The sequence below is a fragment of the Rhincodon typus genome, chromosome 6 (assembly GCF_021869965.1).
Source record: "Rhincodon typus isolate 14 chromosome 6, sRhiTyp1.1, whole genome shotgun sequence".
Taxonomy (NCBI): Eukaryota; Metazoa; Chordata; class Chondrichthyes; order Orectolobiformes; family Rhincodontidae; genus Rhincodon; species Rhincodon typus.
Window position 1 is genome coordinate 24,049,175 of NC_063337.1, and position 14,866 is coordinate 24,064,040.

Here is a 14,866-nt window from a genome sequence, read left to right on the forward strand (position 1 = left end):
TGCATTATACAGGTGCCCAATCCTAAAATGTCTGTGTAGTACCGTCATCTAAAGTTACTTTCTACTGCCTAATGTAGGAGATGGGGTTAATTTTTCAGGAAAAATGAATATCAGGCCAATTCACATAATCTTGGGGAAAAAAATGGAGTTATGAAATAAAAGAAGAATGCTGGAAATACAACAGCACATCAGACATCATCTGTGGAAAGTGAAACAATATTGATGTTTCAGGTTGAAGATCTTATCATTGTTATGCAATAATAGGTGTTTGTTGACTCCCTACTTTTGAGTTTCACTGCCACACATTTAATTTGTTAAAATAGTGAGTCCTACATGCATTAGCAATTTCAGAAAAACTGAGCAGTCTGCTGTGTAGTGACTTGGGCACTAGAATTTCGTATTTTGTGATGATTAGCTTGAAATCTTGTTTACCTACCAGAATAGTTGGGATTTATGTGGTTCATTAACAACATTACCAAAAGAATATATTTAACAACGCACTGATATCTTGGCAATGCATTAAGATTTGCGTAGATAACTTGGTATAATGTAAATTGGAAGAAAAATGGATATTGCGATTTCTTGAAAGTAAATTCAGTGGTAATTTGATTCAGTAACAAATATTGTCTTGCTATTTTGAATAGAGTCTAAGTCATTGAAGTTCATTCATGAAGGATTTTAACTGAGCAACCCAAATTTTGCATGCCATCCTTAAACATCCAATACAAACTTGAATTTTGTCTGTGGGTAGTATGCATTATCTCAATGACAGAATGCAATGGATATATACAAAGAATTTGGCCCTGAAACAAAGCAGTCAGCATCAATGTATTTTATTCGCTGTTCTTCAGCCCCACTTTTATCTTTACCATGATTGTGAACAATGTTGCTTTTGTATAAATAAGAAGTAAACTGTGGCTGCATCTCACTTATTTTTGCTGCCATTTGCTGTACTTTTATCTTTGCTCAGGTAAGGTTCTAATTAATATTTTAACATTCCCCATTAAATTAGTTGATTCTACATTGTCAAAGCATTAGGAGCCACATATTATCCCATACTTGTGTATAAGCTAGGCAAGTGGGAACATCTGAAATTAGATTTTTTTTTCAAGTCCCCTGTGGAAGTTCATGGCAGGGTATGGTTGAGGTGGAATGTGGCATGGAAAGTGCTAAAAATGCGGAAAACCTTTCAATCAGATTCTCTCTTGCCAAGATCCCTTGGAGTAGCTAGACATTCATGAGTTTGTATTTGTGTCTGGAATCGTCAGCAGACACAACATCATTAACAACAGGACATATTTTCATAAGATTACCTCTAATCATTTTCTCCCCAGTTTGGTAAATTATAGCTTCACTTACGGTCTGTGCTTGAAAAACAGGAATTTATGTAGCAATCCTGCAGAACTTTTCCTGGTAGGAAAAATAATACATTATTGTTTGGCAGCACCAGAAGACAGCTCTGTTAGCTGGAAGAATGACCTATAACTCCCCCATTGACCTAACCATTGCAGATTGGGCCCGAATCACTATGAAGGTGTGAGTAATTGTTTTTACTAAAAACCATAAGGAGGCTTATATACACCAACAACTAACTGGTGTGTAGATAAGGCAATATTATTGTGACCACAGTGAATCTCATTCCACAAATGATACCTTCAGTGCTATTTGTTCTGCTGCTAATGTTTTTGCATATATCAGAACAAACAGAAATCTTAGAACTCAGCTGTATAAAATGTCCCTAGAAATGTCATTTATATAGTGATTTCGATGAGAATATAGAAGGCATGGTTAGTAAGTTTGCAGATGACACCAAAATTGGTGGCATTGTAGACAGCGAAGAAGATTTTCTAAAATTACAAAGGGATCTTGATCAAATGGGTCAATGGGCTGAAAAATGGCAGATAGGGTTCAATCTGAATAAATGAGAGATATTGCGTTTGGGTACAACGAACAAGGGTAGGGCTTATACAATTAATGGTGGGGCCTTGGTTAGAGTTGTGGAACAGAGAAACCTAGGGGTGCAGGTACATAATTCTTTAAAGTTTGTGTCACATATAGACAGGTTGGTTAAAAAGGCATTTGGCACGCATGCCTTCATTGCTTAGTCCTTTCAGTAAAGGAGTTGGGATGTTATGTTGAGCTTGTACAAGACATTGGTGAGGCCTCGTCTGGAATAATGTGCCCAGTTCTGCTCACCCAGTTTTAGGAAGAATATTATCAAGTTGGAGAGGGTTCAGAAGAGATTTACCAGGTTGTTGCCAGGTAAGGAATGTTTGAGGTATAAGAAAACGCTGTATAGGCTGGGGACTTTTTTTCACTGGAGCATAGGAGGTTGAGAGGTGACCTGATAGAAGGTAATAAATAATGAGAGGTGTAGATAGAGTTGATGGTAGTTGTCTTTTCCCTAAGATGGGGATTTTCAAGACTAGGGAACCATTTTTAAGATGAGAGGAAAGTGGTTTTAAAAAAGACATGAGGCAAATTTTTGCACAGAGTCGTTCGTGTGTGGAATGAACTTCCTATGAAGTGGTAGATGTGGATACAGTTACAATGTTTAAAAGACATTTGGATGGATATTTAATAGGAATGATTTGGAAAGATTATGGGCTAGGAGCAGGCAGGTGGGACTAGTTTAGTTTGGGATTTTGTTCGGCATGGACTGATTGGACCAAATAGTCTGTTTTCGTGCTGTATAACTCTATGACTTTATGTAAAACCCGTCTTTCATCTTCTGTATCCTCAACAGTTTTCAGCTGTCTATTAGTGTACGTTAGCTGTGATCAAGAATACTTAGCAGACACCAACATCTTTTGCTCATTGTTAAACTTGAGACACCGTGTTTCTGATTATACTAACCAAATGAGGTAAGATGGAGATTTAGACATTTTTGCAAACAAGCCAGAAGTGACCATTTGGATAGACTGGTGGTTGTGAAAAGCACAAAAAAAAGCAAGTTTTTCTTTGTTCTGTTTCAATGGAAGTGGATGAAATTCTGCATTGGACAGCAGTTAAAACGTCTGTTTATTCATCACAAAATCTACTTGTTAGCTTCCTGTTCGTGTTTAGATTTAGGGTATTTAACCAGATTTGAATTCAGATTTTTAACAAAAAAGACAAATTTTTGCATTGTTTGTGCATTTGGGAGATGATATTCGCACTTTAAAGCCTTAGTTTATCATGCAGTCTGTATATTGCTATTCTGTGGATGACGAATAAAAATAATGACGGGACATGACCTCCCTTATTTTGCTCTCCATTGAAAATCATACATTATTTTTCATTTGGCATGTAATAGCATAATAATACTAGTTTCAATATTGTTGACATACCATTGCACTGAGTACATTTGATAAAATTACACCTCGTCTGAAACTACCCAGTTAATAAAATGTGAATTTGTATAGTGCCTCTAACAGTATGACTGTCTGAAAGCACTTCACAGGTGATATTAAACAAAATTTCACCCTGAGCTACTTTAGGTAATTGGGCAAAAACTGTCATAAGAAAACTGTTTTGAGTGTCCTAAAAAATGAAGGAGACACATGTTTGGATCAATTTGAATTTGGATTGCATAAAGGCCAAGAATTAGAGGAGCACAGATATATTAGAAGGCTATAGATCTGGAGCAGATTAGAGATGGAAAATGGCAATGCTATGGAGGAATTTGAAAAGGAGGATGAGAATGTTAAAGGTGTTGCCTAACAAGTAGGTTGTTTATTAAGGATGATGGATGAATGTGATTTGGTGCAACTGAAGAACACAATTGAGTTTTGGATATCACCAGTTTGGGAAGGATTAAAGGAAGATATCAGCTGAGGGTATGTTGGAATTGTCATCCCAGCCACTTGCAATAGATTGCTCGAAACCTATGTTTCTAATGGGGTTGGGGCAGTAAACATGTTATCAACATCTGGTTACTGTTCAGCTTAATTTTTTTGGAGGGACGTATTTCTGTCATAATGAATGCTGATTCTATCTTCATTGTAGCCCATTATAATAATTGTTAAAATCATTGACATAATGAAATTGATTTCGCACTTTTAATTGATATAGAGCGAGATAATATTGAATTGTTCTATTGACTTAACAAAATGCATGAGGCACTGCTTTGTAGGAAAGTGCATTTTTTCTTTTAGCTTTCACATATTAATGCTCCATTGCCCCACAGATTTTAGTTTCAAAATACCTCATGAAAAATAACTGGCACCTTTTTGTTGTTGAATCATAATCCACATTATGACCGATACTGTGTTTTCCAGCAATGTAGTGCATTTTGGCATACGAACTAGATGTTGTGCTTCTAGTCATATATGCCTAGTTGTCAAACTGAATGAATGCAAAACTCCACATTGCAGAACCCCAATGCATTAATGATTAACTTGGAATATTCTCTGACTTATCTCCAACCCTTCTCAAATATCGCCACCAAAATATCCCTAACCCTTCTCCAAATATCACCAACAAAATAGGGCTGCTAAGGAAGGAACTGATAAGCAAAGAAAATTGTGGGGTCATGTAACAAACTATTTAGAGAATGCACTGAGGAAGTGGTTCTGACTCCGTGATTTGTATTTTTGTTTTATAGAATTCAATCCGACACAATTTGTCACTGCACAGCAAGTTTGTAAGAGTTCAGAATGAAGGAACTGGCAAGAGTTCTTGGTGGATGCTGAATCCTGAAGGCGGAAAGAGCGGAAAATCTCCAAGAAGAAGAGCAGTGTCCATGGATAACAACAGCAAGTTTGCTAAAAGCAGAGGGAGAGCTGCTAAGAAAAAGGCAGCTCTTCAGACGGGCCATGATGGCAGTGCTGATAGTCCCGGAACACAGTTCTCAAAATGGCCTGGAAGTCCTAACTCTCACAGTAATGATGATTTTGATGCCTGGACCACTTTCAGAAAGAGAACTGGATCAAATGCTAGCACATTAAGTGGAAGGCTTTCACCTATAATGCCAGAACAGGAGGATATTGTGGATGGGGACGTTCATCAAATGTCTCCCTTAGTGTATACTGCTACCTCCAGTAAAATGGCATCGCCGCTACCAAGTCTGAGTGAGATGACTAGTTCTATGAACAATTCCATGACTGAAAATGTGATGGAGGATCTTTTGGACAACCTAAATCTTTTGTCCCCAAATTCAGCAATGGCAGCATCTACCCAGCCTTCATCAGTGTCACTAATGCAACAAAGCTCGGGCTATTCTTTTCCATCTCAAAACATGCCCATTGGTTCACAGACCCCAGATTACCGAAAATGCTATGTTCAAAGCAGTATGAACTCCCTACAGCAATCTCCTTTGCCGAATTTTCAAGAAAAAAAACCGAGCTTTGGGGCGATTACTCAATATAACTGCCCAACAGGACTTCTTAAAGAGTTACTTACTTCTGACTCACCACCTCATAGTGACATGCTACCACAAGTAGATACTGTGGTGTCACAAGCTAGTAGTCGGCTGGCCAGTCAAAATATGATGATCTCCACAACATATGCTAATCAGGCAGTTCATACCAAGATGATGAACCCCAGTGTCCAGCACCACCCAACGCATAGTCAGCATTCAGTTTCAATGAATGGTCGTGCCTTACCTCATACAGTGAGCATCATGGCTCATCCTTCAAATATCCGACATTTGTCCACACCAAAAAGTCAGCTCCAAGTGCCTATGCCTTTGCAGCTAAATTCAATGGATCCCTGCTCTATTAACAGTAATGGTGGTTATGGAAGAATGAATCTTGCTTCTATGAGTCAGGAGATGTTGCCTAGTGATTTGAATGATATGTTCATTGAAAGGCTGGACTGTGATGTTGAGTCCATTATTCGTAATGATCTTATGGATGGCGACACTCTAGATTTTAACTTTGACTGCTATTCCAACAGTGCAAAGGCATCCAAACATAGCTGGGTATCTGGCTAAATTTTATACAGGTGGGTATTGCATCTCACACCAAAACTGAGTTTTCTATTTTGTGATTACTAATGATAACGAGGTTAAATTTCTAAAATGTTACTGTCAGTTCAATGATGCTGTTAAATGATTTTAAAAAAAAAGGAACTTGTAGTGGCATACTGCATACTATACCTCTTTAATATGTTAGCATGGGACCGCAGAAAGGACATAATATTGTGCAGAAGCAGAATTTGGTGAGAACAAATTCCATTTTGGAGAAAGAGGAAATTTAAAGGGTAGGAACCTGCTGACATCAGTGGAATTTTGTCCTTCCAGTGGCAGTTTGAAGGAAGCAAATGGTGGTCTGTGGAAATCGGGAGTCCAGGACTAAGGAAAGGGGAAACTGAAACCTTACGTGTGAGTCTGTGTAGCGTTGTAAAACTCCTTGGCTTTACAAAGGAAAATTTTTAAAAAAATCTTAACTCTGAACTGCTTTTTATGTTTCAACTCCTATCTCGAATTGAGTTCACTCGATGAGAAAGCCACGGTGTTTTCCCTACTCTCATTAAAGTTAAAATAGCACTTGGGACTTTGGTATGCATGTCCACCGGTCCCTTACAGTAGATAGAGTGGTGAAGAAGGCATATAGGCTACTTGCCTTTATTACTCAAGGATTGAGTTTAAGAGCAGGGAGTTTTATGCTGAAACGGTATAAAAAGTCAGCTAGGGCACAGCTAGAGCATTATGTGCAGTTCTGAAATCCACATTGTAGGATGCGTGTGTACTGGAGAGGGTGCAGAGGAGATTTACCAAGATGTTGCCTGGGCTGGAGAGTTTTAATCACGAAGAAATGTTTGAGAGACTGGGCCTGTTTTCCTTGGAACTTTTTCTGTCCTGCAGGTCTCTATGACTGTACATGTGATCAGTTCCCAATCTGCATATATAAGGAAGATCTCCATTGGCTTGAAGAACCAGGTTGTGATCAGAGATACCAGAGTTTAGTTAGTACATTGGCAGGCAAGTCACCTAGTCAATTCAACTGTCTGACTGCCTGGTTTCCATCTTGTTAAGTTGGACATTCTAATTTTGTAAAGAACTGATTATTGCAGTTTCTGAATTTGTAATTCTGTCCTGTTTTAAAGGTGGCTTTGTAATGCATGTAGTCATGCAAGCTGTCTCATATCAGTAGTGCAAACTGAGAATCTTTACTTATTGAGTGGGTGTTGTTTCAGTCTTAAGGTATCAGTTAATGCCTTGCTCCACGCGAGAGTGAAGCAAAAGAATTTCGGAGATAGAAAATAAAATATACTTGCAAAAACCCCCTAAGATAAGGTTTTATATCTATTTCATACTTGGGGAAAAAAAAAATCACTGAACATGCTATTATTATCCAGGCTGGAATTCCGTTAACTTCCTTCACCTTCAGCTCTACCTCCCAATCTCCACAACACCCCCCACCCCCCAATCCACTGAATGAAAAATACTTCTTTATCTCTTGTATTTTTTTGTCAGATGTATTGTTCTGAAACTTTTAATAGACTTTGCAAACTTTGCCATGGTTTGTGTTGATGTCAGCTTGCCTCAGAAAGTGTTATGCTGCATACTTGGACAATAAGTTTACATTTAAGACCAGTACTGAGTCTGCATTGTCAGAAATGCTGTGTCTCAGTTGAGACTTAAAATCAAGGTCCAATTGCCTTTTCAACTGGATGTGAAAAATTCAATGCAGTTAGGAGAGTAAAGACTCTTTACTTGAACAACAAGAAGTGTTTTAGTTGGTGATTTATTTTTGTGGGACCTTTTTGTGTGTAAATTGGCTGCATTGATCAGCTACAAAAGAACCACATCAAAAGTAATTCACTGGGCTATGAAGTATGTTGGAACATTTTGAGCAGGAGAACATCAGTATAAGTGCAAGTCTGATCTTTTTTTCTTTCCTTATGTGTAATATCACCACCACCAGTCCCCCAGCCATCTGTCAGGAAGAAAACTGTTCATTTCCTCCTTTTTGGACAGTGCAACCACAGAGGATTGGGACATGAGTTCATATCCAACTTCTGTGAAGTCTGCTCTGTACTTTTGGTATATTGAAGATTTCCCTTTGTTCTATGTTTATCAACATTTTCTTCAAACCGCGGAACATGGTATTACCTTCTTTCTACTAATTTAAGTCACTCATATGTCACAAACCAAAAGCTTATTGAGTAGTTATTTGGAGTTACATTTCAACATCATTAAGTATTGAAGTGTTCCAACTGCATGTCACAAATAATATGCAATACTGTAAATACAAACAAATTATTCCAAATAAATTATGGAATGTATGTGTCAAATTTACTGCAAGTATGGCTTGATAAATATTTCATTTTCTGAATGTTGGAGCACATTGAGCATTGAAGAATAAGTATAAATATTGCTAGAGACATTAATGGAATGTTTGGCTGTAGTTTTATTTGATGTACACAACAGCCAATACCAGAGGATCTATTTCACAAGGTTGTAACATAATTGAGAACTTCAGATGTCCTAGAACTGCCAGAATGTAATTTATAACAATTGATTAAATCCTTGATTAAATTTGTCTTGGGCTCAACCTTTGATCATAGCAGTTCACTGCAATGAGGCTATCGTGACCATAAATGAGAAGTTCTATTAATTTACGTTAAATTGATTTTGTCATATAATGAGGATGTGTGTTTATGTGGTACCTTTTAAGATAGTAAACATCCCAAGGTGCTTCACAGGAATGTTATTGAACAAAATTTTGACTTCATCATATAAAGAGATATTGGTGTAATTGATCAAAACTTTGACAAAGGGGCAGGTTTTGAGGAGTTTCTTAAATGAAATAGAGTCAAAGACCTTTAGGAAGGGAATTCCAGAGTTTAGGCCTTAATAGCTGAAGCCACTGATGGTGCAAGATTAAAACAGGGCAATTAAAACTCAGGAACAAAAACAGAAGTTGCTGGAAAAGCTCCGCAGTTCAGGCAGCATCTGTGAAGAAAAAGTCATAGTTAACGTTTTGGATCTGGTGACCTTCCTCGGAACCTCAGCTAGTTGATTCAGGCCAAAATGTGGGTTCTGTACTAGAGCAGTTCTGAATTTCTTTTGAGCAAGGGGTTTAGTTTAATTATTTCCTCCTAGCAAAAGAGTTCATCTCAGTTCTGATTTTATTTTTAAACAGCACCCTGAGGTTGTGGTTGAAGAATTAAAAACAATGCCTTATTTCAGAATTATTAGAAGTATTAGTTTCACCTAGTTTAGTTTGCAACAGTTCAGTAGGTTTCTGCCTATTTATGTTTTGACACTTTTTCTATTTCTCATTAAACTAGATTTCTCTGAAGGCACCCAGACTGGATTGACATCAGGAATTGGGAAAAGCAGTCCAAAGATGTCCTTCACCCTTACTGAATTCTCTTGATAAATGCTCCCTTTTCCCTTTCATCATACTTGGCAGCGTGGAGCATTTTCCTGCACAGGATGTTTGCCCAATGTTTGCAGGTTTTGTGCTGCTCTAGATAAGGCCTCTGGAATTTGGAACTGTTTGGTGACAAAGTGCCAAACACACTACAGAATGTCATTTCAAACATATGTGCATTGTGTGCTTAATTAACAATTTTCTTTTTAATTATGAGCATTACATGGGCCTGATCTGGTTGTTGACTATGACTGTAACAAACTCTGCTCCTGTGTCCGATACTGTATTGTGAGAATTTCAATGCAAATAACGCACTTGCTGGCTTATTTTAAAACACCACCGTTATATGATGGGAACAGGTCCTTCACCCCTCAAAAGAAGAATTGACCTGCAGTTAGTGTTGGATTCAACATCAATACTTGCCAGTTTGTGGTAGCAAATTATTTTACTAATGTTACTGCGTTAAGCCTTAGGATAGACTACTTACATATCTAATATGTTGGTACTGCAGACTTTCTGTTTTAATACCAACTGGCCTTGTAATGCTAGTAGCTTAATTTTCTGAGCATATACCTGGGATGTCTGATCGGTGATAGGCTTATTTTAAAATATCCCCAACAATAAAGCCGTGATTCAACATGCAACAGTTATACACACATAGCTTTTTCCTTATACAATTAATGGGAATATTAAAGGAAATCAACACTTAAAAGATCTGATACCATTCACTTTGTCAATTTTAAGTTTGAATTTGGAACGCAAAGGGATATTTTAATTAAACTCACTCAGCGGAAAGTTGAATTGCATTTAAGGCAATTTCACACCCTGAATGGACTCAACAGAATGTAATATAAGGCAGGGTCTAAAATAAGTGGCTGATCCAAATTCTAATGGATTCCAATTGTGTAGGTTAGGTGAAAGTGACCTCCTGAAGAATTTGATATTCAAATACAATAATTATTCTCTTCTAATGTAAGTAAGCTTTAATGTGAAATGTTTATTTTTGTGTTTTTGCGGTGAGTTTTTATATTTCCAGTACGTTGCCATATAGTTTGTAGATAGCTGTGCCATCTTTTTGGTTTGGCATTCACCATGTCCACATAGACTCTGAAAACAACAGATTGTCACAGGTCCACTTGTCCCAACCCTTCTATATACATTACATTTCAGAGGAGTCTAACGCTCTCTCCTTTTCCACAATTCTTGGTGCATGTGACTTTGCAAAGCTGAATACTTGTTGTGGTTTGATTTTTTAACATTCAATTTTAAAAGAACAGAAAAAAGTTACATGGTCTTTTTTGTATCTGAAGACTGAATTTTAATTTATTTAAATTAATTTTTATCTCTTAGCATTTGTAGCACTCACTGTAGTTTCAAATCTCCATAAGTTGATCAGCATGCCTGGAGGAATGTATTCATTATAAGGTAACCATTGAGGAGAGGATTTGCCATTTCATTAATGTCCTCTCTCAAGCGTAAGGTGAAGGCAAAATTCTGACAGTGTGAAGATTCCGCTTGATCATCTTATTATAAAGGAAATACCTTCTGTTCTGTTCTCTGCTAAAACTAATCAAAGACTCCTGAAATTGCAAGTTGGTTATTTGACACTGATGTACCAGATCACCACATAATTCTAAAGCTTTCATTTTAGTTGTAAACATTAGTGTTGCAATACTGCAATCTACCTTGATGTTGAGAAATACCTTGTGATTGAGGAAGTTAACCTTGATGACCTATGCAACCAAATTTTCAACCAAGTGCAGATGTTTTTACTGACTATAGGAGAAAATCCTGATAAGGTGTTTCTGGCTGTGTCTTCAGCACTTGACCTATATAAATTGATTTATAGGTAGATTAATTTAAACACTTTTTTTTCCCCACAAACTTGATTTTGTCCCAGTATAGTGATTTGATTGCTGGCTGAAGAAAGTCTAGACTCTTCTTCACTTGGTAGATTTTTTTATGATGGTTTGACACCCTGCTTTTGTGTCACAAGATTTATGACCACTATGAGGTTTTCTTGACATATAACCAGCTTCAAGCCTCTTCTTAGTACTCAGCTTCATTGTTTTACGGTATGTAAATTATCCTGATCAAACATAGAATGTTCTAGTCTGCTTCTCTACAAATAATTTGTAACTCCAGCTTTGAAGATGGATAGTGGCACTATTTTTAGACACTAGCTGCTCCACTGTAGAAGACCATTTAACCAAAGAAAAGGGCTCATCATGTGCTCAGTTCACCACCAAATGTTTGTATGACATCTGGGAAATAGCCACACTTGGTGGTTCTTGTATACATATTCCCCAAATACATCAGACAGTGTGGCCTTCCATTCAGAAACAGGCAACTTAACCCATTTAGCATTATCAAGGCAAAATTACACCGTAAGACCTGCAAAATTCCTGTTGCAGTTGTATAGGGAGAACTGGCATCTGTATATATGGTTTTGAGTAAAAGGATCACATAGATACGTATGAATTTTTCTCTGAGGCTCTGCCTGTAAGGAATGCTGTCCAATTTGCAATGCTGGTTTAATGGGCTGCTCATTCAGTTGTGAGGACAGAGCTAACTTTCTCTTTGACACTAATCTTGTGGCCATTTAGAATCCAGGCTATCAGCTTAGGTCAGGTAACCCTCTCACCTGTAAAACAAAAGGTAGTGAGTTCACCCCAAATGATAGACATGAGTACATACTTTAGGCTGTTATTTCAATTAGCAGTGAGAAATATTGCATTGCTGAAGGTGTCATATTTTAAGTGACAAGTTGAAGTCCCATCTGCAAGCTCAGGTGGCTGTTACTGATCCCAAAGGATTATGCAAAAACAAGTTCTCCTGGCCAACATTCCTCTCTTTCCTATCACCTCCAAAACAAGTTTAATCATTTGGTAGTATAGAACTTGGGGTATTGCTGAAAGTAGACATATATTGTCAAAGCTTTTATCTTGCAATCATCAGGACAATTTGCAAGAAATCTTAACCTAAAAGGAAAGCAATATTTCATACTGTATGAGAAGAGAATGCTAAATAGCTGGCAAATTAACTCTTGTAGAGGCACCTCTCCCAATCAAAGTCTACTTGTGAACCAATCTACATTCTGTTCTCATACCATAGGAAATGTTAGTTCTTATGAACTGTCCTGATGAGTGCAAGATGAAAAGCTTTGGCAAAATGTATTTTGTCAGCAATAAAACAAGGTTCTATGATTATCCTTTCAGTTGCTGTTTGTGAGATATTGTTATGCAGAAATTGGGTGCTTGTTAATCTGTATCACAATTACATTTTAAATGTAATCCATTGGATGTAAAGTTCAAAGATCTGCTCTATGCATTCTTTCTTTTTCTTGTCTACCTTCTTGCACATGCACTCTCCCTCCTGTTTACACACCTGGTGTCATCTACAGTACTGATGCATAAGTGTATCACATTGGGACATCAAGGCCCTATTACATTCCCTTCTCCCTCCAAAATAATTTCAGTCGAGCTGCTACAGAGATATCTTGAGCACAGACAGGTTGATTGTTGATGGAGAGGGAGAGTCATTGTAATCATTAGTACACACTTTAGTGCTTTATTTTCATAATGGTGGAGACCCATTAGTGGTCAGACTTGTGATGCACAGTCCCGAGGTCACTCGAAATGACAAAAAACTTTCAAAATGGAATACATTGTATTAAGAATATCAAAATGTGAGAGTTGCACATTCTTTGGCGATGCAGATGACCGAAAGATGCAAGTGCTTTGTTCTACTTATTAAATTTGTTACAGCGCACAATTGACAGCTAGATCAGATGACATTCAGTGTTACAGTAGAGTTTTCTTTGGTCATAAACTGACATGTTTATAAATAAGTAGTTTAATGAAAAATCATGAGATCTACATTGTATTTACATTGTTAATGTGATTTCTTTTTGCATTATGTTTAAAGAAAGCAAATACTGCAGGTCATGAGATTTTTTTCCCATGGTGAGTTTACAGAATCACAGAAAAAAAGGGGCATCGTGCACCTTCACATTTTTTATATTAACTGGATTAAAATAAGGTTTTTGTATGTACACAGTTAGATTTTTACATCCTAGGGGGTGCTATTAAGTGATGGTGTTTGCTGTTTTTGTAAATATACAATGAAACTCAAAGCGTAAGAGTTTTCTAAGCATAATCAGTTTTGCCTGATGTGGATTTTTGCGCAGGGACTAATGTAAAGTTGTAAGTTTTTTTTGTTACTTTTTTTGATCAATTATTTAACAATCAGATTTCTTATACAAGTTTTCATTCTGCTTAATGTTATGCTAAATTTAAAATACCACAAAGTGTTATGCTAGATGCTGAGACAGTTTCACAACTGTATTTCATTGGTCATCTTGATATAGAAGCTCAGAAAGCTTTGAGTAGAACTACCTTAATTGTAAATGATTGCTCCGTGAAATGTGCAAATCTTACCTATGCATACAAAGTCTTAACTTTGAATTTTTTCTAGATTTGTACTGTTAAAAGTATATTATAAAATAGAGTTATCCAGATATTTTAAATTTAACAAAAAGATGTATTGTTTCAGATATAGCTATATGTAACCATACATGGTATATAAATTTTATTTAGAAGTTAGCGATGAAAACCATACTGCTTTTGATAAACCAGTGCTGTTTTCTTCAGTACAACTAATGGGTGTGATGTACTGCTTGATGTAAATGACTGATAAGAGTCAGCAGAGCATCCCTATGAAGAGGGAAGAAACTATCTTGGACCAATTGCTTTTCCACATAGAAAATTAATTGCACTTGAGCTTTTTTAAAAAAAAAGTTTCAGTAAACATTACTTTTTGAATCATTAATGAAAATTAAATACTTACATTTATTAACTTATCAAGCTAAATGTGACTTATCTATTACATTCTGTTTATAAATAAAAGTTGCAACAGGAGTAGTTTTTTTTTTAATGAAAATTACCAATTTGCACAAAACTGACCCTTCTTTTGACGGATGTTCCGCAGACCAACAACAACATGAAACTGGCATGTAAATAATGTTTGCTCCAGTTAAACAGACTGTAGCAGTACTTGAAAGTTTCACCACTTTATATCCTTTCAATAATGTAGGTTGTAACTAAGTATATTGTTTCATAGACAAGTGCCTGATAGTGTACATTAAAGAACACAAGAACAATCTTTGCTGTATTGTATGGAGCCATAATAAATGTATATAAATTCTGTTACAGAATCTGAATTGTGTTACTGCCATCTTTCTTGATTGTGATTTTTATCTGAATTGCATTCTTCCCTTGAAGTGAGTGTTAGGGTAAATTGCTGCACCTGTATTGTTTCAGATATAGCTATATGTACATGGTATGTGAAGTTTATTTAGAAATTAGTGATGAATATTTTAGGTTTGTTATTGACCATTCACTGAAAAATCCGTTAAAGGAATAACGAGCCAAACTTCAAAACATCTTCTTTTTCACCATCCATCACCACAAGGGGATCTTAATCTGAGGAGGCCCTGTGATACAGATGTTAGCGTTCCTTTCTCTGAGCCAGTTCTCTGGGTCAGGTTCCACTCCATGGTC

The 14,866-nt window shown here is 36.7% G+C and overlaps 1 protein-coding gene across 1 annotated transcript in view; it reads left to right on the forward strand.

Annotated features, from left to right (window-relative positions):
* The window catches only part of foxo1a (forkhead box O1 a), an 82,105-nt gene extending 67,585 nt beyond the window's left edge, over positions 1–14,520 (forward strand). Inside the window, exons 2-3 of the mRNA XM_020526795.2 lie at positions 4,586–5,925; positions 9,220–14,520. Of these exons, the coding sequence (XP_020382384.1) occupies positions 4,586–5,914 (1,329 nt within the window). The 3' untranslated portion in view covers positions 5,915–5,925; positions 9,220–14,520. The remainder of the gene's footprint in view (positions 1–4,585; positions 5,926–9,219) is intronic.
* Positions 14,521–14,866: the final 346 nt, after the last annotated feature.